Raw genomic sequence first — 21,106 nt, forward strand, 5'->3', positions numbered from 1 at the left:
GATCATGTCTCAGAAAAGAAGCCATGATGGCAGGCAGGGATCCTATGACTAGCAGGATGTGAGCTGAGGCCAAAGAGTAAGGCCTAGTGAAATACATTACCCCCCTCACAGGCTACAGCAGTGTCCAAGTGCAACTGTTTGAAACCTGGTCGCCAGGCAAGTTTCAAGGCCAGTACCACTTCAAGGTATTTTTCTCATGGAGGAATAGGATGCTCAAGACAAAGGACAATGACTTTGGAAAAATGACTGGAAAAGGTGAGGTTGCCTCAAATAATCCAAGTTTACTTTTGCTGCCATAGACAAGAGCCTTCTTTTGCTTTCCAAAGTGTCTGAATATTGGGTGGTAAATTATACAGTCATCACAGAGCATTTTTGCTTGTTAAAAAAAAAAACTTTCTTGAAAGATTGACAAAGAAGGCAGAAGAAAGAGAAGTGACATTAGGCTCACGTAAAATCTTGCAGAATGACACGGGAAGGTTTAAATGGCACTTCTATGTTCTTATGCTGCATGACATTCCAATTTAGAATATTTTCAATGTCATTTTTCTTCACCAAAAACTCATCACAGTTCCGAATGGCTGCCTCCAGGAGAACTCTGATAGAAAACGGTAAGCGTCCTGAGAATAAAGGACAAAGCGTTATAACACAAGCAAAAACATGAGACACCTTATTATAAGAGATTTCCTTAAAGTCAGTATGTATATAAAGTAGATACAAGGCATCAGATTATTCTTCCAACAGGAAAAGAGAGCAAAATAATTGACAGTTTATAATGAATAGGTAGAAGAAACATTCAGCAGCAGAAAATACAGACCAGGTAAAAACAAACTAATACAGTTTATTTTTTTCATATTAAATGGTTGCCTTCCCTTGAATTCCAAGAACAGAAAGTCATCACATCTCACTGTCAATCTAGCTATTCACTGTATTACATTACCAGGTTATATACATACATACATATATATATATATTTTTTTTTTTAAATTAATTTTATTGGTACATTTAAGGTATATAATATAATGACTTTCATCATTGGAAATTTGCATCTTTACATAACCCATCTTAGTTCTTATTTTTTCCCCATTTCCCTGCCCTCCCTTCAACCCCTCCATCCCTCCCTATTTACAAAGACTTTGTTTCCATTTTTTCTTTTTCTCATATTAATTCCATTCCCTTCTTTCTTTTTCCCTACCCCTCCCACTTCCCCTTTCCCTTTACACCTTTTCTTCCTATTTCACATTATCTATATCTATACCTTTTAGTCCTTATTTACACTTTCAGTTTCTCACACTAGAGAAACTATTCAGTATTTACACGTGTCCTATTTATTTCACTTAAAAGTACTGCCTCAGTGTGCATCCATTTAGCTATAAATGTCTCTAGTTTCTTGTTCTTTATGGCTGAGTAATACTCCATTTTATAAAAAACCACATTTTCTTTATCTAGTCTCCAGTTGATGGGCAATTGGGTTGTTTCCAAGTTTTAGCTATTACAAACTGTGCTGCTATGAACATGGGTAGACATATATCACTGTGGTATGATTCTTTTAATTCTTTGGGGAAGATACCCAGCAGGGAAATAGCTGGGTCAAATGGGACCTCCAGTCCTAGTTCTTTGAGGTATCTCCATACTGATTTCCACAGTGATTGTACCAGTCTACACTCCCACCAGTAGTGGAGTAAGGTTACTCTTTCCCCACAGGGTAATACATATTTTTATAAATATAAGCACATAAAGTAATATTTCCTACGAAAACTAATGCTTAAAAAATGAGAAAGTAACTTTTACAATTATTGTAATTAAGCCCACAGGCACACACATATATCCAAGGAAATAAAATCCTAAACATCAAGTAGCATGGCCACATAGTAGCTAGTTTCTAAGATAAAGCAATGATAATTCAGAAGAAAGTCTACTTTGTTTAATTACAAAATAGAACTTTCACCTTTATATGAAAATTCCTTACCAATATTATTTAGAAAAGACACTAACGGTAGAATACATACAGGAATAAATAAGCCTTCTATTCTTGTCCTCTTCTGCTGCCCACATTCATGTTATTTGAGCATGTGTTACTCTCTCTCTGGGACTCAACATCCTGAAGACTTCTTTTATCTTACAAACATGACCCCTATGGTTATTCACATAAAATACGTATGTACAAACACTTCATATTCTATGATGTGTTATATAAATGTTCATGTACATTATCATCATTAACTACTTAAAAACAAGTATAATAAAGGGGTGGTGTGTGGGTGTGTGTGGTGCATATGGTGAGTGTGTGCACTTATTCAAGAACATTCACCTATTCTTTGTTACTCCCTCTTCCAGCTCTCCTAAAGGCTAATTAACCACATAGCTGAATTATTATGCAATTGGAATCTAATATGAACTGTTATCAAAGCAATTACATCACAGAGTCATACACTTACCATATCTTGAATCCTCCAATTTATTTAAATTAAAGAATTTCTTTCCTGGTTGTGCAGGATCCAAGGGCTCAGCCAGATGTGCAAATGGGTTCTTCATATTTCCGATGGTCACGTGTCCTTGTGTCCCTGAAAAAGAAGAGAACACTTAAGTTTTACTTTGGAGATTGGGCCTACTTTAACAATGCCTCACATGTAATTTAAAAAAATCACTTGTTATCTCTTCAAAATAGGGGGTAGTGGGACTTAAATACAATAATGATATTCTTAGCCAATGAAATAGACTTCTGTGAAGCTACAGTGAAAGCCAGCATTCCTCTCAAGACAGCACATAATCTCAAATTTCTTTTGTCTTCTTTCTACAATTCCCCAACATTCTTCCATGGATAAGACAAAGTAAAAAGAAATGAAAGATGCTCTCACAATAAATTTTGAATATATGAACAGACTTCTGAGCTGGACTCATGTCCTGCTTAGAAGGAGATAAGAATCCATTCCAAGGAACATTATAAAATTATATAAAACTTGAACTTCCAAAGTGGGGACTCAAGAGTAGCCATTTTCTGTCCTGTATGTTTTTCTATTTTAACAATCTCTGCAGCACTTTTAATAACGTGAACATCATTCTTTAAACCCTTCCTGATTTACTTTTGCCTACTGTAGTAACAGTACGTTGCCATCAAGAAATCTTTGAAATATTCTATGATGGAATAAAGGCCAAGACACCCCATATATTTTTGTAGGGGGCCCTGTAACTTAGCTGTAGGTAGGACTTCTCAGATAACATTTTACAAACTACCGGTGGTGAACAAGGCAAGACACTGTTTCTGGCCCCCAACACACAAAGGGTGACTTAAACTACACAACTTAGCGCAAAGCACTCTGGAGTGGCAGTCAGAAGATTTGCTTTCTGGTCCTACCTCTTGGTCAAAATACCTTTACTCCTTAATATTCTTAATTTGAAGATAAGAATATTTAATTTTTCTTTGCTTGTATGAGTAAATATTATTTGGATATCCAATATATTTATGGAATGACCAATATGGAAGGATTATTATATTACTATAAAGTGAAAAAATACCATGTATAGGAAAGGACTATTAGTGAGGATGAAAAGTTACAAATGTGCCAGTCCCTACAGAGAGCTCCCAATCTTCATTAAGGATACAAAAGGGACTGGTTTCCTTAAGAGGGACAGGGCCTATAAGTCAGGGCTGGGAAAAAGACTGAGGTTTTACTGTATACCTTTTAGTATCATCTGCATTTTAACTATGAACATCATCATTTTTTTAAAAAAGAAGAAAAGTCATTAAAATTGTAAAAGGCATGTGTATTTGCACATCTCTGTCCAAAGTTTAGAACAGGCTGAGTATCTATAATACAAAAATCTGCTCCAAAATGACTGAAAATCCAAACTTTTTGAGAGCCAACATGACACCATAAGTGCAAAATTTCACACCTAACTTCATGTGATACTCTGCAATCAAAACACAGGTGCACTAAAAACACTGTATGAAATTACACTTAGGTCATGTGCATAAGGCATATATAAAATATAAGTGAACTTCATGTTGACACTTGGGTTTCATCCCCAAGATATTTCATTATGCATAACCAAATATTCCAAAATAACCTAAAATTTGAAATGCTTCTGGTCTCGAGCATTTCAATAAACGGTATTCAGGCAGGGGATTTAGCTCAGTGGTTCTGGCGCCTGCCTCATAAGTGCAAGGTCCTGAGTTTGATCCCTGGTACCAAAAAAAAAAAAAATGGTATTCAGCCTGTATTTGGTAGTTTAGGGAGAAGCAGTCTTTGTCTTCCTGGAGTTACCACTACAGCAGGCAACAGAATGCAACACAGGTACCTGTAACAGGCATGAGACAACACAGAGTTGAAGAAAATGGGGTTCTATTCAGCACTCCTTTCCTTGGAATGTCTCTCCCCTTATTTTACATGGTGTTTGCAGCAGCTGCCACTTGGCAGGAGAGGAAAGGTACCTGCCCCATCTGGGACAATCAATTTCTTTCTCTAGGAGTTATGGAAAGGAAACTCAATGAAGAAAAGCTGGTAAGGGATACTGGAACATTCAGAACTGTTTATAAAAATGCGTGCCCTAGGCCAGCTGCAGGAAAAATACAGATTCCTAATGAGAACAGATAGGAGGAGGGTCCGGAATCACGATGCCCTTTAACCTCTCAGGTGATTGTAGCACACACTCTGAGAACCACTGCTGGATGCTGCAAAATGCCAGGTGAGGAACCTAACTCAATTCTAGAAGCAGCAGGCCAGCACCCTTGATACACAGTAAGGAAAGGGTACATTCCAAAATGAGAGTGACAACCAAAATGCCTCCAACTAAGTGACACGGGCTGCGCAGGGATGGCAGCCTTAGGTTTTGAGGTGAGATGCTACGTAAGACAAAGTGCCACATAAATGCAAGAAATTTGTCAGTAATTCCCTCTTGCTGAGAAGCCAGCCAGAAGGGTAAAACACACACACACAAACAACAAAAAACAAAAACCCTACCAATACTCTAACAATAAACATACCAGCTTGTCAGCAGAAGTTTATAAATCTGTGGGCTCAGAAAATGAAACTAATAATTCTACTGAATGGAAATGTGAAGATGTAGATTTTAAAAGGCCATATTGCTACTCTATCACCTGTGCCACAGTCCACAGGGCTTAACTTTTCTACCACAACCAGTAGCAACTCCAACAGTAAAATTACTGTTTTGGCACTGGGAAAAGTGGATCAACAGAAGGTCACCTCTACAGAGGCAATGGGATATTTCAGAATCTCTGTGCCCATATGAAGTGGTAGGAAGTGCTGGCAGCACTGAGCAAAATAAGTAATCCATCTCTTCAGATAGCTGTTAAGTTTCTGAACCATCTCTAACTCTGTGAGAAATCCCAAAGGGGCCAAGTCCTGCTAAAATTCTACCACTAAACAAGTTGCTAAATTGTACCCAAATGTGCCATCACATTGATTTATTTTCCCCTCAGATTAGCAATGCCCAGGGAATAACCCTAGAAGTCTTACATGATTCTTCTTATCTCCCTATGTCATCTCAGGATGGATACAGACCAATATTGCTCTTACAGAAAGTAGCTTGTGTACAGAGCATTTGTGTCTGCCTCACATTTTCCTTAGAAACTAGATAGCCGATTGGTTTCATTATAGGCAAGAAACAAATTCTACTTGCAAGAATTAGGGGAAGGAGGAAGCAATTAGTTCTTTGACAGTTAACTAAGTTCAAGAATTTGCCAAGTGCTTTTTACTCCATCTTTTCAATCCTGGCAATAATATCTCCAAAAAGCAAAGCCTGTCATTATTTTTATTTTACAGCTATGGAAACTGCAGCTCTGAGGGAAGGAAAAACTTGCCGAAGGGCACACATCTAGTAAGTGGCAAAGCTAGGTTTTGAACCCTAGCTCTTTTAATAGCCCCACATTGCCTCTCTAAAACTTCTGCTCTGAGGTGATCCTGGCTAGAGGTTACCTACTTGTTCCCAGGGTTGAAGACTGCCACAAGAAGTCCTCCAACAAGAGTCAGGTTTCAAGGCTGGAGCTATTGTTACTTCTTTCCTAGGGTCCTCCAGCATCTAGTCTGAACCAGGGATTGCACATGTCCCTTGGCCTTCTTTACTGGGCCACAGGTCAACAGAAAGTAACAGCAGCTGTTTTATAGTAACTAAAAACTGGTTTGCTAGCAACAGCCCTCTATGTAAATGTAAAGGATTCTGGCATTCACAGCAACTCCAAAGTTCCACCCATGATATTACTCTTGTCCCAAATCTCCTTACAGTAGGTCTTGTGCTTCAGTGACTCCACAAGGAAGCCCAAAACAACCATGTTTCAGGAATGGAGTGAGGAGAAAGATCTTTTTGGCAAGGCAACAACTCCAGATTCAGAGCAGAATCTAGGCATTGTCTTGGTCCCTGGCCAGAATTCCACCCAGCCCTGATCCTCAAGTATTAACAATGTCCCCGCACATTACAAAACTACCCCCCAAGACCTGGGGCTTTGCCTAGGAACACTATCAACTGGCTAGAGAGCTTTACTTACTTTTCATACCCACATAAAGCATGGACCTCACTATTTTTATTCCTTTCTTCCTTATCACTCTAGGTTTAGTTCTTGCCTCTTTTCTATTTTATCTAAACTCCATTCAATAATAAAAGAGGAAATGAAACTGGAGAATAAACTGGCTTTGGGGGAGTTGATAGCTTAGTTTTTTCTTTTTTGGGAGGGGGAAGTTAGCATATGTCTTACCTTCTTTTTTGCTGGGACAAAATACCCAACATTCACAACTGAAAAGAAGAGAGGTTTATTTTGGTTCATGTTTTAGAAGCTTCAGTCCTTGCATGGTCCTGGGCACGGTGGGAGGGCCTGGCAGAGGGAAGCTGCTCACATCAGGGCAGCCAGGAAGCAGAGAGAAGGGAAGAGCTAGGTAGGGAGATACACCCTCCCAGGACATGCTCCTACTAACTGCTTCTTTGAACCGGGCTCACCTCCCTGCCTCCATATTTCAATCACCTTCTGATCACATGAGGCTCTGGGGACCATTTTCTATCTAAACCATAACAGCATATGTCCACAATATGTTCTACTTGCTGCCCTTTCTACTCCACAGAATGAAATCAGACTGTATAGAGACAGGGGGAGAAAAAGAGAGAAAGAAAGAGAAGAGAGAATGACTAGTGGGAAAAAAATTTTTTTTTGTACCAGGGATCAAACTCAGGACCTTGCGCTTGTGAGGCAGGTGGCAGAACCACTGAGCTAAATCCCCCGCCGATGATCAGTGATAATTTTTAAGCAGTGGAGTTTGAGTAATCTTTCAGAACTTATGTGGTTCTTGGATGTTTATCAGAATGCTCAGGGCTGCTGAACACTTATCCCTGGCCACTAAATCAATTAAGACTTGTGAAGAGTTGTCATACAAAAGAAATAAAAAGAGACAGCCACATTGTGTCTAAAACCCTTCACTATATCTACACCACAGTGTCTCTACAAAAAGAGAAAATTGGTATCTTCTGCAACAACCTTTGAAAGGAGACAGAACAGTTCATAAAGTTCCTGGAACTACAATATATGGGGCTTTCTTTAATAATGTCTGATGGAGATTTATTTAAAAGCACATTTTTGACTACTCCAGATAAATCCATGGTGCTTCTCAAAATACGTCTTTTGTTATTCACTAACAGAGTGAAACCATTCTGAAGACAGTTCCTGAATGACTCGTTTCAGCTTTTGGATGGACATTCCCAGATCACACATGTTAATTAAAGTGGTCCCACCCTGTCACCCTGTCTGTCATCTTTCCTTCCATTCCAATCTCAGGAGGACACCAAAAGTGTTGTTGAATCATAGAGTCTTGAGTAGTGATAACTTTAAAAATATTATAACAAGAAATTGATGTTCATTGTACAAATGACAGAAAATGCCAAGTGAACAAAAAGAAAAAAATAAAAGTCCTCTGTAATACCATTATTTAGCGTTCTATTCACCATTTCTTTTTCATGAATTTGGATTTATTAAAAAAATAGATTTCAGATGCCACATTGTTCTGAAAAAAATTTTATTTTTCACTCAGCAGTAGACCACAGATATATTAACAGGGAAGTCATGGTCTTTTACATCACTTTTTCTGTTGTTGTTTTTTTTTTTTTTTGGTACCAGAGATCGAACTCGGGTCCTTGCGCTTGCACAGCAGGCAGCAGAACCGCTGAGCTAAATCCCCGGCCCAACACCACTTATAACCAGACCATAAAAATCTACCAATCAGATATATAATAATTTACTTCAATCCTTATCATTAAAATACTTAGGCTATTTCCATGCACAGTATTGCCCCCTCCCCCGCCGCCCGGGCCTGCCCCCTTCCTCCGCGGCCCCCCACCCCGGCCGGGACTGGGGGTTCTCCCCTACGGTGTCGGTGGCAGGGCACGGGGCAGTCTCCCGCGGGGCCCGTACCATTCAAGCAATGCTGCAACTTTTGTACACATAGCTTTAGTAGGTCCTTAATCCATTCCCTTAAATATTAATTTCTAGCTTTCAGTTATGAGAAGCAGGAAGCTGGCTGAGAAGATCCATAAGTCTTCATTTTGTTACACAATATTAGGACACCTGGAAAAGGCTGTAGCATCAATCTAATGATCCGTCTCTGAAGCAGAAAAGGAGATGCCCACACCAGGCAACATAATTTGTTCTCCCATTCTACCAAGTCAAGAGATTTAAAAAGCCAATCCTGACATTTCTTTAACAGCTAGTAAAATTGACTATTTTCCCACCAGTCTGCTAGACATAAGAATTTCTTCATTTGTGAACTGCCTGACTGCCAGACAGGTCAAACTAAATGACACTAAGATGACCTCTCATGACCAAATGTTCTGATCTCCAAGGGAGTTGACTGGGATATTAATGTGGATGAGACTCAGTTCTCTAAGCCTGGAGGGGCTGGGACAACCCTTGGCCTCTATCTGCACCTGAGACTTCCAACGTACAAGATTCTTCCTACATGAATGACACACAGCTCTAAAATGCATTACACAATTTGATGCTATGCTTGTGTACATTGAACACCTTACTGGTTACAGCAAGATAAAAAACTGATTGATTAGCTTACATCACAGGCAAAATCCCCATCTGAACAAGTGAGCATGGCTATACAGGATCCAGACGGAATTTGCAAGGCCAGGCAGCAATCCTGCAAATGAGTATTGTGAGAAAGATTGAGTACAACATATGGATGGATCTTAAACCATTACGCTGGCTAGAAGACTATGTTGGTCCACGTACCAGTGGACAGCAAATAACTCAACATTAGCATCAGCACCCAAGAGGGATGTGACATTATGGTGTTTTATCTGTCACAGCTAGATTTGTAGAAATGTTTGGATTAGGCAATCTAGGTAGCTTAATGCCAATGATCAGAAAAAAGTAAGATTTTCCTCTCAGGGTCTCTAGTGAAGTACAGCTCTGATTGAGCTGCCTTAGCTCTCAGAGTTTAATTTTCCTAGACTGCATTATGATAGAGAAGCATAGATATTAATGGGCCCCACAACAAACTACAGGATTTTACATACCAGTAGGAGACAGCAAAGGAGAGAAGTGGCCTGTGCAACAGAACTCATGTCAGTAACTGGGTGAAGGCAGTTTGGGGATTTTTGTTTTCTGTTTTGGGGATGCACATCAGTTTTCAGGGGACATATATAGTTTAAAAGAGTCTTCAGGTGATCAGTTGAGAATCACCTCCCTGTGGTCTGAAACACAGGTAGCACATCATCCAGATTATTTAGGATATCTGAAGACACACGAGTAGATTTTTAAAATCTACACAAACCACAAAAAAAGGTTTCTTCTTTATTTCACGTCGTGTGCCTACCTCGCCTTCTCTTTTCCGACACCTTCCTAAATAGACTCTGCCTGTATTTTCACATCTTCCAACTAAAGTCAAAGTAGTAATCTTGCTGCATCTGTAGGGTTTACTTCAGTTCACTACAAACATTAGCTATGCTTCACTTTCTTTCTGTTTAAAGAGAAAATTAATTGGTCCTACTGCCAAACTGTTGTGTATCTAAATATTATGCTACTTATAAACAACTTTTTTTGTTAAAAAAAAAAAAAAGATTCCAGGGATGACTATGTAAGCATAATCAACACTGAGGTCATAATTCCCCACGCCAGCAAAATAATCATGGCTTGTCAACTTCCACAAGCAGAGAGCTAGAAATGTTAGTTCCTTGCTTGCTTCCACGTGGATGCATGTGGGAAACTGTACTAAATTATCTCTGGATTTTCCTAAAGAACAGGCCACCTCTTTGATTCTTTCAGTAATTCATAAAAGTGATTTCAACAAAACAAATATCTCTCAAGTTGCAACTAAATACAAGTATCTTTGGTATTTGTAACTAAAAGAACTTTCAAGAAGTCAGAAGAACAATTGTCTATTTGGGGAGAAGAGAAAAACATAGAGGGGTCCAGAAAGGAACAGGCCTGTAACAAGCAAATCCAGCACCACATTTTTCTTGAGCACTAATTCCATTCAAGGTGTACTATATGCTATAAAGATGAACACAACATCAGACAAAGGTTAGCCATCACACAGTAACTTGTCTCTTCTTATTAAATGTTTTAAGTTACTGGTTGCTTTTCTGTCTTCTGACCCATTCTGGATAACTGATCAGAATGTTCAATATATATTTCTAGATTTTTTTAAAAAAAGAATTCTCATGGGCTGGGGATTTAGCTCAGTGGCACCGCACCTGCCTTGCAAGTGCAAGGACCTGACTTTGACCCCTGGTACCGGGGGAAAAAAAAGAATTGTCATGGTTGTTAAATAATTTCGTTTCATTTCCAGGTAGTCATAGAACGTTTCTGGGCTTTAGTTTTCCAATATGTATAATAAGGCTGGTTGATGATCTAAAAAGTCCATTCTAAAAGAAAAAAATAATAATTCATTGATTATATGTATTTGTCTAATATGTCCTGGGGATACACATTACCAGTGAACAAAGAGGAAAAGTTCTTGCCTTAGTGCTTCCATTTTAGTGAAAAGAGACTAAACAACAACAAAAAAATAAATATACAAACAAAATGTCAGATAGTGATCCATTCTGTACATAAAGCAGGGTGAGGACGTAGGGAATGCAGAGGCCATGGGGGATGTCAGGTGATCAAAAAAGACTCACTGACACTGGAGCCACCTGAGAAGAACCCTGAAGGAGGGGATGACTATATGCAATTTGGGCAAGGGGTAAGATCCCAAGCAGAGGGCCTGAGGTAAGGGTATGCCTGGTGGGTCTAAGGAACAGATAGCATGGAGCCCAGAGTAAATGAGGGCCAAAGAGGAAGCAGAAAAATTGGGGAGGTAACGGAGGTCCAATTTACAGGAGGCTTTGTTGGTCACTTTGGGGACCTGATAAAGAAAAACTAGAAAAAAAAAAGAAAAACTAGAAATTTGTGGCTGTATACCTGGTCTAAGATGTAGATTTCCAACATCAAAATCTGTTCAAGTTTGACAGTAAATGAACTGGTAATATGAAAATGTTAGATTACATTGTAGTGGCTACTTCCTAATCCTTTGTTTCTTTGAACTTCATTAAATAACACTGGAAATTCTCAGACTGTATCACAGAAATGATTGTGGCTCAGAAATGATCGTGGCTCACTTGGCAGATGTGCAAAACCACTGCCAAAATAATGGTCAGGACTAGGGGCACTGAAATACCTGATCATGCTTCCCTGCTTCTTTAAGGCTCCCTAACTCTGGGCTCACTTTCAAAGGGGAAGCAGTGTCACAGGCAGCTCTCAATAACAAGCTCTCAGCACAGCCTTTAAGCTCATTTTAATTTAGGTGTAACAACTCAAAAGAACAAATATATCCATTTTAACTTTTTAGTATCACTGTGGGCTAATAAAGGCAGTTTCACAAAGACTTGATGAACTTTGGCATTCATAGATTTCAGAGATGAGCTAGAAAAAGCAAGCCATTCTGGGTCCATGAACATTTGGCCAGGAGGCAGTGGAAGAAGCAGAGGCAGAGCTCCTCAGACCACTCCAGACCCATATCCTCTCCTAATGACAGTCACTATTAGTACCTTCTTGAAGTGTGGGTCTTCTACCTTACAGCTCTCCACGGTCATCAGTGAGGTTTAGTAAATGACATCTGCAGAGACCCCAACTGCATCTAAGTCTTGAGAGGAAGAAGAAGAGGGGGTGGGGTGAGCAGACAGCTGTGTTTAGAAAGCATTACAGAGCAGGACTAGTAGAGCCACATGATTTCTTCAAGCTCCTAAACTCTTTTTGTAAATTGCGACTATGAACTTTTCACTTAAACTTTAGGAATTAGAAAGAAAGGGTGTCAAAAAGCTAGGTGTCCAGCTGGCAGAGATCTCATAGGGTTACCTTTATCTCCGTGAATTCACCAAGTTTTTGAGGGCAATGTGGTCTCATCTAGGCCTCAGAACTGCTTGGACTCAAGGATAGTGACTCATGCTAATGAAGTTCCCAGAAGCTTGAGGTATATACCTGTCTTACTGATAATGCATGAGAATAGCCACCACCAGAACTTGATGCTCCTGTTTCTTTGACCAGTATGTTCCTTCCTGACAGCACAATTAGGAACTGGGAATTTGAAGCCAGATGACATAATATTGAAAGGGCAATGAGGAATGCAAATTAAGTCCATTAGAGTGTAAGGCAATTATGCTGTAGCTCAATCACAGTGATTCATACAATGGCATGGCTTCTACATGGGACTCCTGTTTCACTGGGTCAAAATTATGACAAGTAACAGAGATGCATAAAATCCTGATCCATCTGACACCTGGGCCTCTCTAAACTAAGAGAAGTAACTGATGGGGATTCATTTATACATTTCATATCACTGAAATGAAAGGCTAAAAGTCCCAATCCCCTTTGTTATGGTTTATGTCTAGATGTCCTTCCAAAGACTCAGGTGGTCATAGTCAAAGGTTTCGGGAGATGACTGGATTATGAGGACATTATAGCTGACTTGATGTGTGGAGGTGGAGCCTGCTGGAAGAGGCAGGTCACTGGGGACACAATCTTATTGGATATATCTCCCTCCCTGGTTCCTCCCTTTACCTTCTGCTTCCTCCCTTTGCCTTCTGCTTCCTTGCTGCTACATGTGAGCAGATTTCCTCTGCCCAGGCCTTCCACCACAAGACCAAACATGAAAGGATTGAAACTTCTAAAATGTGAGCCCAAATAAACCTCTCCTCAAATTGTGGGTGTCGGGTATTCCGTCCCAGGGACAAGATAGTGACTAAGATAGATTTTGGTATCAAGAGAAGTGGAGCTATTGCTGGGACTATCCCTGATCATGTGGTTTAGAAGTATTTGGAACTGCTTTGTGGGAGGAATTTAGAAAGGCTTGGAGATACTGGCTGGAGAAGCAGCCCCAGAATGCTATAGGCTGTGTTTGACGGGTGATTGTGATTGGAGTGCAAAAGAGGGGAATGCTGACAGAAATGCAGACCATAAAGACTAGGCTCAGAATGTTTCAGTTGAGAACAAGCACTCCACTGACAGTTGGACTCCAGGCCATGTGTGTTTTGCTCTGGCAGAAAATTTGTCTATTTTTTTGTTCAGGCCCTGAGACTTTGCAGGAAGACTGAGATTAAGGGTGGTGGGCTAATGAATCTGGCAGATGAAATTTTAAGGCAGCCCAGTATTCAAGCTGTGGCATAGGACTGTTAGGGACGTTAGCCAACTCCATATTGACAATCAAGAGCATACAACACAGCTGAGTGACTTTAAAAGTTTTGCATTTCACAAGAAAGTAGTAGGGTGTAAAGCTGGAGTCTGTAAAGCTGAAAGAGGTAAACTTGGTTTCTGAGAAGATTAGCTTTAAAAAGAAGCCAACTAATCTGAGTCAGGACAATAAAAAGGTTGTCTTGAGGGTATCAGAGGAACCTGCAAGACCCCACCTTTGCATGTTCAAAGCTTCAAAAGTGAAAGACTGTTTTGAAAAGACAGTCCTAAGGTACCCCGCCTCAAGAGGAACTGATTCCCTGGAATTTCATTCACACCGTTCATCCATCCAAACACTCAGAGTCCACTGCAGCTTTGATTCAAGGAGTCTGTCTACTGCTCAAGCTGATGGCAGATGTTGGCATCATCCACATGGTGCTGAAGGCAGACCTGGGCATCATCTGCATGGTTCTGGTTCTACAGGCATGAAGAATGTAAGAGTTGTGGGATCAGGAAGGCTTCTGTTGAGATTTCAGAAGGCCTGGGAGGCTAGGCAGTGTGCCCCTGAAATGGCAGCACATGATGCTGGGTGAGTGAAGCCAGAAGTGCAGTGGAGACCCCAGGAAGTCAGAGATGCCAGGAATGTGGAGCGGAGGCTAAGGAAAGCAGCAGGCAATGAGCAAAGCAACACCAAGACAGAGGTCATGGGGGCTGCCACAAGCAGTGCTATAGGGGTGTCGCTGTCTAGGCTGTTTGGAGTTCATGTCTGGCTACAACTTGCCTACAGGACAAGGGGCTACAGGATTTAATATTTGCTGGGTTTCAATATTGCTTTGGTCCCATTCCTTTCTATTCCGTTCTTTTCTCAGCATAGGAATGTTCATCCTATGGCATTGTGTGTTGGAGGTATTTTATTTTCTTTTTGATTTTTACAGGTACTCACAGTTGAGTTTCCTTTGAGTCTCAGAGGGAACTCTGAATTTTTCAACAATGCTGAAATTGTTAGGACTTTAGCAACTCTAAGAGATGGAAAAAATGAATTTTGCATAAAGAGATACGCATGAATGTTTTGGGGGCCAGGGGCAGAATGTTATGGTTTATATCTCGATGTCCCTCTCAAAGACCATGAGATCACAGTCAGGGCTTTTAAAGGTGAATGGATTATAGGGGTGTTATATCTGCTTCATGTTTGGAGGCGGGGCCTGTTTGGAAGAGAAAGGTCACTGGGGACATGATCTAGTAGGATGTTATCCCCCTCCTTGGATCTTTCCTTCACTCTCCACTTCCTCATTCCCATGACATGGGCAACTTTCCTCTGCTCAAGCCCTTCCATCATGCCACTGACCATGTAAGAAGTGAAACTTCTAAAACATGAGCCAAAAAACCCCTCTCCCCTTTAGGTTGCAAGTGTTGAGTATTTTGTCCCAGCAATGAGAAAGTGTCTAAGATACTCTTTCAGTCACTAACAGACTGAGAAGGGAGGCTGGGTCAGAGACAATCACTGAATTTGGCATTTCACAGCAATCTGGCAGTGGCTGACCAAAGGTGTTAAGCATCCAGGGAGAAAACCTAGTCTAGCATGGGAGGGAGTCAAAAAGGTCCCTAGAGAGAGGCAACACTGTGCATGAGCTTTCTAGAATAACACCAAAGTAGAAGGTCAATGAAAGAATATTCTAGCAGAGAAAACAATACAAACAACGCAAAGGCACAAAAGGGTGACACTGCAGGAATCACAAATTCATTCTACTATGTGGACAAAGTATGGGGTGGGGCTAAGAAAAAAAGAAAAGGGACCAGCAGGGTCCAGATAATGAAGGACCTAACTGAAGGTATGGAATTTACACAGAAGGCAAGGAAGAACCAGTTAAGGTGGTTCCTCAGCTGCAATCCTGAGGACCAGATTTGATTCCAGAGATCCCTCTGGTACTGGTATGAACTGACTTCAGGGTAAGGATGCTAGACAGTGCTAGGGAGACAGGTTATGGTGCTATTACAGTCACCAAGTCAGAAAAACCAGGCAGAGGCAATGAGGTGGTATAGGAGGGAAAAGCGCCCAGGGATAGTTACAAAGGTAGAGTGGACTAGGAACAGGTAAAAAGGTCAGAGGTCTTAAATCCCTCCTGCTTCTCATTTGAGCAATGTGTCAGAGCCAGTAACAGAGGCAGGGACCAAGCTGTTGGGATGAAGATGTTCAGGAGGGAGCTGAATCTGTGGGCCTGAAGCTCAGGAAGTAGAGCTCTGGCCAAAGTCGAGAGAACAGCAGCAATGTTAAGCATTAAGGAATGAGTGCTACATCACTCCAACAGCACTGCAGCCTGGAGATGAGCTGAGTACCTATGGGGTACCAGGGACCTCCCATGGGGCCAATACAGTCTCTTAGTAGCTCTATGTTGAAGGTGCCACTATGCTATTTTACAGGTGAGAAAACAACATCAGAGGAGTTAGGTCACTTGCTAAGGGCTCATGGCTGATAACTGACAAAGTTGGGAGTAAAACTCAGGCCTCCTGATGCCATAGCCAATTCTTTTATACCCACCATGCAGCCTCCCTACAGGCAGCACAAATGATACCATTTTCCATACAAAGATCCAAAATAACTAAATGGATTTTTAAAACTAAAAATCACTTTACAATAATCTTCAAATTCTAAGGTACTTAGGACCATATAGTCAGCCACAAGCTCCTTAAAAATCTTCCTGATTTGGGCAAAACTTGTATGATAAGTTTGAAAGGATGGGTTAATAATAAAAGCTTCACCAGAATTTAGAAGGTGACTGATTTCTTATCTGGGCAAATACAGGTTTTATAAAACCTAACATTTTTAAATGCAAGGCCGTCTTGATCCCACCTTGATATGAATTGTACTTTCGGAAGTCTACCCTAACACAGCTCTTGCACACAGCAAATTCTCAGCAATAGCCTATTCAGTGCTCCTCCTTTTAATCAAAAGTTCAAACATGATGAATTATGTACGGCAGTTTATCTTAGAATGATACACCTTCTTCATGAACTATGTCTTAACTTATTCATTGCTTTGTAATTCTAGAATAATGGTCACAGAAAGGATGATGAGCATAGTGAACAATTAAGTGCTCCAAACCCTCTGTTGGAGCAATGGCTCAAAGCAAGTCATACTATCCAAAGATGCACTTGCTCAGAGTGTTACTTAGGTCAAGAGAGACCCAAGAGAGAACTACAATGACACTCATACAGACAGAATCTGCTACTTCTTCACAAGCAGATTAACTCCTGACCACAAACACTAAAGCAGAAAGTCAGGAATCTGAGAAACAAATGGCAGAGAGAGTGTGATACCATTAGTTGTAAGGCATCACAGGCTACAAGAACCTGTTCTGAGTTCCAAAGACATATACTGCTTAGCAAAATAGACTCGTTTTTTCATGTTTGCAACATCAATCCCATATCCTTTTCATTTCTAACCTGTACTTAAAATCTGACTCTACCACTTTCTGCTACAGACAAGATTCCCTCTGGCTTGCTAAATCTTAGTTTAAAGTAACTATGAGTGTCTGTACTGCTCTGCCCAGACTGCTGGGACAGTTAAATGAAGCAACATGTGAAGTACAGTGTACACTGGGAACTCCACCCTGGGAAGCTGCTGGAATTCATGAGACTTCCTTGAAGGAGCTTGGTGGGCTCTAAATGTAGGTTATTTTTTTTTTACTGAACATTGAAATCTACATTTAAAAATAATCAATATTTAAGATATAGTCAAGAATCACTTTTATCCAGTAAAAGTGACCCGATACTATTTAGTTTTTCAGGGTGGGTGGGTTCTAACATAAGAAAAGACCTGAAGTTCCAGATTTATATGTGAATAAAATATTTCATTTTAAAAAGCTACCTTTTTATAATGGCTCAAATTAAAGATTCTTTTCATCACAATTCTTTAAAAATCTTTAAAAATTCCTGCAAGTGAGAAAATGTTCTTGGTCCTAGGTGGCATCTGAAAAATGTTAACGTGATGAATTTCTCTCATATTCAAAATTTTTCTCCAATGATCTTGATCAATTCAAATTGATGTAGCATTTATTTCTGGAGTATCTTCTTTGCATTAAGCATCACTAAGCACAGGAAGACCCTCCTTTTATATAAAGATTATAACTGAACAAAAGACTAAGATAAGCACACAATTACTTAATAAGATAAGGGTCATAATAAAGGTCAAGGAAAATAATAGGACAAGTGTGATTTGAGGAAGACTGGGGAACTGGGAAAAGGAAAGATGGAGTTAGACTCAGGCAGAAAGAAACAAATGCAGAAGAGAATTAAGATAATAAGCAAGTGGTCAAGGACCGGCCATTCAGAAATTCCATTTGGCTGAAGTTAAGGCAGAACAGTTTACAGTACTGGGCACTAAACCTAGGGCCCTCACACTGACCTACATTTTCAGCCTGATCTGCCTGTGTAGTTCAGGCTGGCCTTGAACTCACTATGTAGCTCAGGCTGGCCTCAAACTTCCAGCAATCCTCCTTCCTCAGCCTCTGGAGTATTGGGACTACAGGCTTGTGCCATGATGCCCATGAGAAAGGGTCTTGTTGGCTTCCCAGAGGGCTGGGATTACAGGCATGTGCTGTCACACCCCACAATAGTTTAAAGATTTTTGCTATGACAATCTGTACGTGGTCTCCACTAAGAAGACAAAACACTGGAATAGTTTTTTGTTAATTTATAGTTAAAAATGAAGATGAACACTCCTGGCAGAGGGAAAAAGAAGTGAGGTAGAGGAAAGGTACAAGTGAAAATAAGATTGGTCAATTGCCAATATTTGTAATTGTAGTAGCTGAGGGTTTGTACTCTCCACTTACTTGTATGTCCAAAATTTCCCATTAAAAATATATTAAGAAAAGAAATGAAGACTGACCAACCTAGGGAGATGGTCAGCTGATGGCTTTTGAGGTGGCAGTACTACATCTATGCAGAACTTTCTATTCTCTGGGTCAAGTGTAGGGAGAGGGCTGGAACAGACTCCACAGGGGAAGTTGACACAGCACAATGTGACTCTAGGGTCACTGTGTCCATTTTCAGTTCCCCATGATTCACTCTCCTCACTTGTTTTTCCATTTCTTCCTGGGAGAAAAGGAAGTAGGGCTCTAATACTAGCCAGGGTTGTGGTAAGCCAGTCTAAGAAAAATGGAGCCCAACTGTGTTCTGAATGTATAATGTGTAAAAATAATACATATAATAGGGGTCAATTTTACACATATCAAATTTTATATTTGTTCATCCTAGAAAACAAATACTTCAGGAAAGTTGAAGAAAATCTAAAAATTGGCACAAGAGGAGGCTTCTGGGCCACTGTACCACCCTCCCCAGCACACAGGAAGTAAGCTGCTCCCAGTGCACAAGAGGAGGCTTCCAGACCACTGTACCACCTCCACCAGGACAGAGGAGGTGAGCTGCTCCCAGCACACAAGAGGCAGCTTCCAGGTTGTCGTGCCACACCTGCCAGCACACAGGAGGTGAGCTGCTACCAGTGCATAAGAGGAGGCTTTCAGCCTGCCATACCACTCCTGCCAGCACACAGGAAGTGAGTCGCTCCCAGTGCACAAGAGGAGGCTTCCAGGCCGCCATACCACCCCCGCCAGCACACAGGAGGTGAGCAGATGCCAGCAGCTGCCCCCCTGTCCCGCGACTTCGAAATGAGAAGACATGTAAACAAGTCTTAAAACTAGACTTCCAGATCACCTACAGAAACCCCAAAGGGAAATGAGATGGAACAATCTGATACTCAACCACCTGGACTCCCCAAACTGCCAACAAAAGAGGATCTGGAAAAAAGGATATCAGAAATAATTTCTCAGATAACAGCAGAGATTGTGCTCCTAGTGCAAGTCATGATTAATAAATCTGGAGAGGAGCTGAGGAACACGATGGAATCCCAACAAAGGAAACAAATGGAATCCATAAAACAGATGCAAACAGATTTCTAGGAGATTAAAAATTCCCCTGAAAGTCTATGCAGCAGAATGAGCCAATGTGAGGATAGAATGACAAATATAGAAGATAAGATTGCAATTAGCGACCAGGAAAAGAAAAATTGCTTTAAAATTGTAAGGGAACATGAGAAATCAATCCAGCAGCTGCTAGGTGATGCAAAGAAGAATAACATAAGACTGACTAGAGTCAATGAAGAAACAGGAGAGAGTGCAGATGACATAAAAAAACTCTTCACAGAAGTGATGGCAGAAAACTTCCCAAGCAGAGGAAAAGAACTTAAGATACAGATAAGTAAGGCATACAGGGCTCCAACTAGCCTAGATAAAAAAAATCTACCCATAGGCATATAATTGTTAAGATTCCAGAAACCCAACAGAAGAACAAAGTTCTACAAGCAGTGAGAGAAAAGAAATAAATCACATTCAAAGGAAAGCCCATCAGAATCACAGCAGACTTCTCAATGCAAACCCTCAAGGCAAGAAGAGCTTGGAGTGATATATTTCAAGCCCTAAAAGAAAACAGTCTCCAACCCAGATTGATGTACCCTGCAGAATTATCTTTCAAAATTGAGGGAGAAATAAGATACTTTCATAACAAAGAGCACCTTAGGAACTTCATGAATACCAAACCAGCACTCAAAAACATTTTAGACAATATCCTAGGAAAAGACAACGAGGATCACAACCCCAGGAAGCCCAGCAGAATGAATGTGTTGAGTGCGACAAGAAATTAAAGGCAAAGGGGGAGAATCCAACAAAAAGAAAAAGTCATGACAATGATAAGTCAATATGTACCAGTTATAACCATCAAGGTTAATGGTCTGAATTCATCAATCAAAAGAAACAGACTGGCAGAATGGGTCAAGAAGCAAGATCCAACAATATGCTGCATACAAGAAACACATTTAATTCAAAAAGAAACTCATAGTCTGAAAGTTAAAGGGTGGAAAACAATACACCATGTAACAGGAACTCAAGAAAAAAAAGTAGTAGTTATCCTCCTTACAGGTCAAGTGGAGTTCAAACGAAAATCTGAAACACTTCTGGTCCCAAGAATTTCAGATAAGGGATAGTCAACTTGTATGTACAAATCTATCATGAACATGTGTTTTCATTCCTCTCAAGTAAAAACTTAAAAACAGGACTGTTGTTTCTTAACAGTAATACAAGAAATTTCTATATTGTTTTCTAAAATGGTTTTGTCATTTTACATTCACATTAGCAGTATTAGACAGTTCTAACTGGTTGACACCTAAGCTGACATTTGTTCTTTTAAAACTTAACTTCATCTCCCTAATGAGTGTATAATTCAATCTTGTTATTGTACTGATTAGTATTTTTCTGATTCTAGTGTTGCACACCTTTCCTTGTGTGTTACTGGCTATTTATCATCTTCTTATGTCTACTTTTTAATTGGGTTGTCAATTAATGAGGTGTAAGAGTTCTTTATATATTCTGGTCATAGGTTATATCCATTATAAATACTGGCTGTTTA

General features: G+C 40.2%; 1 protein-coding gene across 2 annotated transcripts in view; it reads right to left on the bottom strand.

The window, feature by feature from the left end:
* Aco1 (aconitase 1) overlaps window positions 1-21,106 on the bottom strand; it is a 65,853-nt gene that overhangs the window by 40,071 nt on the left and 4,676 nt on the right. Inside the window, exons 2-4 of one of the 2 annotated variants that reach the window (XM_087183394.1) lie at window positions 9,060-9,140; window positions 2,436-2,561; window positions 449-617 (exon numbers count right to left, since the gene is read on the bottom strand). In XM_087183394.1, coding sequence (XP_087039520.1) covers window positions 449-617; window positions 2,436-2,532 — 266 coding nt within the window. In that variant the 5' untranslated portion in view covers window positions 2,533-2,561; window positions 9,060-9,140. The remainder of the gene's footprint in view (window positions 1-448; window positions 618-2,435; window positions 2,562-9,059; window positions 9,141-21,106) is intronic. The other variant, NM_001310240.1, reaches the window with a different exon arrangement.

This window comes from Heterocephalus glaber, unplaced genomic scaffold (assembly GCF_053883595.1).
Source record: "Heterocephalus glaber isolate CG9 unplaced genomic scaffold, H.glaber_assembly_v1.0 deba00001481, whole genome shotgun sequence".
NCBI classification, from domain to species: Eukaryota; Metazoa; Chordata; class Mammalia; order Rodentia; family Bathyergidae; genus Heterocephalus; species Heterocephalus glaber.